Genomic DNA, 3080 nt, shown 5'->3' on the forward strand with positions numbered 1-3080 from the left:
TACAATACGCAAAATTTGCTTCAAATATTGACTGCAGAAAATCGATTAGTTACTTTTTAGCAAAGTTTATAATCATGGGATTTTGTGGGGTGATTTTGAATCCTTGAAGAGCCTGCATTGCCATGGATGATTGCCCCTCATCTTCGAAATCTACAAACGCGATACCTGGCTTTGCTTCGATCAAGCGCACTTCCTTAAAACCTGGGTATTGTTCAAAGAGCATTTCGAGCATCCTGCCAGTAGTTTCATAAGGCAAATTCTCTATGAACAAAATATTGTTGGGAGCAGCTGCCTCTTGGGCACCCGACCCTGGACAGAATGAGGCCTGTGTTGAGCCACCATTACTTGCACCATGTGTTCCATTAGGCACGGCAGATTGTTTTGATTCATCAGCATACCACTTTTTCTCAGCCTTTTCCTCTTGTTTCTTTTTCTTTTCCCTTGGAACAAAGCTTCCCTCTTCTTTAGAAACACAGTCTGACTTTGTTTTTGTATATTGAATTCTCATAGGTTTTACATAAAATGGGAAGTTTTGCATCTGTCGGACTGCATTACTGGCAGCAGTTACTTCACTGAAACAAACCATTGTAAAGCATTTGTCCTTACATTATAAAATTTCTAAACAAATGTCACATTATTAGAAATGGATATCCCTTTCCTTATAATTAATTTAATTTTAGAAATGGATTCCAATGCAAATTAACATAATCACAACTGATTAGCAGATTGAAGTTTTTTTTTTAGGTTCAAACATTTAATTCGTTGAAGAAAAGCTGGTTCACAGCTTCTAAAAAGAGGTTACAACAGTTTCAGTTACCAACAGTTCAGTAGGGGCATTCCCTATCCAAGCTTTAAATCCTACAGTCTTAGAAAGAATAGCCATGTCATGTGCCTCTACATTAAAACATCTTTTTACATGGATAATTCTAGCAATAGTAAAAGAGTTTAGTAGCTGTTTACAGTCTAGTATAACAGTGTCAATTCCAGCAGTGAAACTCTTTCCTAAGATGCAGTTTACTTAATTCTCAGCATCAGATGCAATTATCAAGCTTGAGATACCTCTTTCTAGAGCAAATTGCACATTGCAGACCCCATCGCACACCTAAAGCTTCTGCTAAGGCTGGCTCTACTGCAATTTCTTCCAATCTGTAGGTTTTAAAAACAACGGCTCCATCATGATTTTTCACAATCAAACCCAACCCAACAAAAATAAAGCTGCTAAATCTTGCAAGATCCATCCCCAACCAGGAAATTCAAATGAGCATGCAACGGTTACTAACATCCTCAACGTCATATTCAACAATATATGACCTATACTTCATTCTCGTTTTGTTGATTTCCTTGTCCAAATCTGAAACAGGGCACTTCACGAAAGGACATGTTTAACATTAAACACCAATATTAGTAACGTACAAAACTCAACATGAAAAGATAGGGATGAATGCAAACAATGATAATATATCTACCGGTCAAGCAGTGGTAAGAAAGTAGGGTTTCAATGTTTCTACCAAAGATGCTCGAGTTGGAAGATTCATATAGGCAGTAACGATATGGTTCATGAGTATCTGGTTTGCATACATATATAGCAACAAAAGATGGGGAAGATAAACGATTGTTTGCATTGGAAACACCCAAAATAATGCTGAGTGGAAATTAAATGTGACTGATTGCATAGGGTATTCCAAAGTGTATGGTTCTGTTTAGAAATACCACATAAAAACAGATAAAGAGGAAAATTAGCATTAATTGTTGGAAAGAAGTTGGAAAAGCGCCACATTAGCCAAGAAGAATTTGAAATTTCATTTTCACTCTCAGCAAGGCAGAATATTAGGATTTTAAATTGCAACATCATATGGAGGGAATTTTTTTAGGGTTGCATCTATTATAGGAAACAAACTTAATTGGGATACCATTCTACATGCCTTGGAAATCGAAAAGAGAGGCTGAGTGGAGAGATTGGTGTTTTCCATACGGCACAACAATAGAAATTAATTAAATGTAGTTCATTGTATCACCAAATTAATAAAAAGGCATGTTAAATATTGCTATGTTTTTTGAATTTCATTTGGTGGAATATTGAAAGAATTAGGGTTAACACTAACAACAATTAATACAACATTTTGAGAGGGAAATTTTTTGGGTTAAGTGATTGCTAACCTAATAACATTAAGGAGTAAGGGATATGCAGGGGTCAGGGTTCGAACCCGTACACTCCACTTCTCAACAATTAAATTGTGTGAGCTCTGGTCACTTGCCTACTTGACAAAAAAAAAAAAAGAACCTCTCAACTTGATCCACATGAGAATCAATCGTGAAACAATGAGAAAAAGAATCTATACCATTCAGTATTTGATTCTATATAACTATTTTATGATATCTAATCTCACACAAATTAGAGTTATGTAATTTGACTTATTAGAAATCAATTTAATAGATCAAAGAAAACATAAACATTGAGGAGAGTTATGACAATGAATATGGATTCAATGAGTATCCTTTCATAGGTATGGACAGTATGATACTCGTCCCTACCCTGTTGGATAAATATAACACATGTGCTCGTCCCGTACCTGCGTTGGTACCATTATACGGGTAACCGTAAGTATTGAGGTATTCATGGGTACCCATAAAATTTTGAATTTATTTATTTTTTAGTAGAAAGAATAACTTTTTTTTAATTCCCAAAAAACTTCAACTTTTAAACTTTCCTACATAATTCATTCAAATTTCATAAATCATAAATAATTCATACAAAATCCATGATTCTTACATCGTGCGTTTCAATTTACGAAGGAACAAAATACATGACATAAAAGAAAAGTAACTAAGACACATATAAAGAAATGACTGAACAACACACAAAAATTAAATCAATTCTCACAAAGAAGTTAGAAACAAATTGAAATACTCATGTATTCATCTAAAACTAGAAAGCTCTCAAATCTAAAATAAAAATCAAATAATCATGCTAAGAAGAAGAAGAAGAAAACCGAGAATGAGAAGAAGAAAACCTGGTTGTACAAAAAGGGAAGAGGAAGATAAAGTTGTCGTACAGTAAATGAAGCTAGGGTTTTTTGAGA

The 3080-nt window shown here is 34.4% G+C and overlaps 1 protein-coding gene across 1 annotated transcript; it reads right to left on the reverse strand.

Moving 5' to 3' along the window:
- Positions 1-586, reverse strand: LOC25483670 (U2 small nuclear ribonucleoprotein B'' 2). The gene has a single exon (XM_024774627.2). The coding sequence runs from the start codon at positions 584-586 to the stop codon at positions 50-52; it is 537 nt and encodes a 178-aa protein (XP_024630395.2). The 3' UTR covers positions 1-49.
- Between the last annotated feature and the right edge of the window lie 2494 nt (positions 587-3080).

Source organism: Medicago truncatula, chromosome 1, assembly GCF_003473485.1.
Source record: "Medicago truncatula cultivar Jemalong A17 chromosome 1, MtrunA17r5.0-ANR, whole genome shotgun sequence".
Lineage (NCBI taxonomy): Eukaryota > Viridiplantae > Streptophyta > Magnoliopsida > Fabales > Fabaceae > Medicago > Medicago truncatula.

Coding starts and splice junctions, on each gene's coding strand:
- LOC25483670 (XM_024774627.2), bottom strand. CDS start 586: ATGGTTTGTTTCAGTGAAGTAACTGCTGCCAGTAATGCAGTCCGACAG.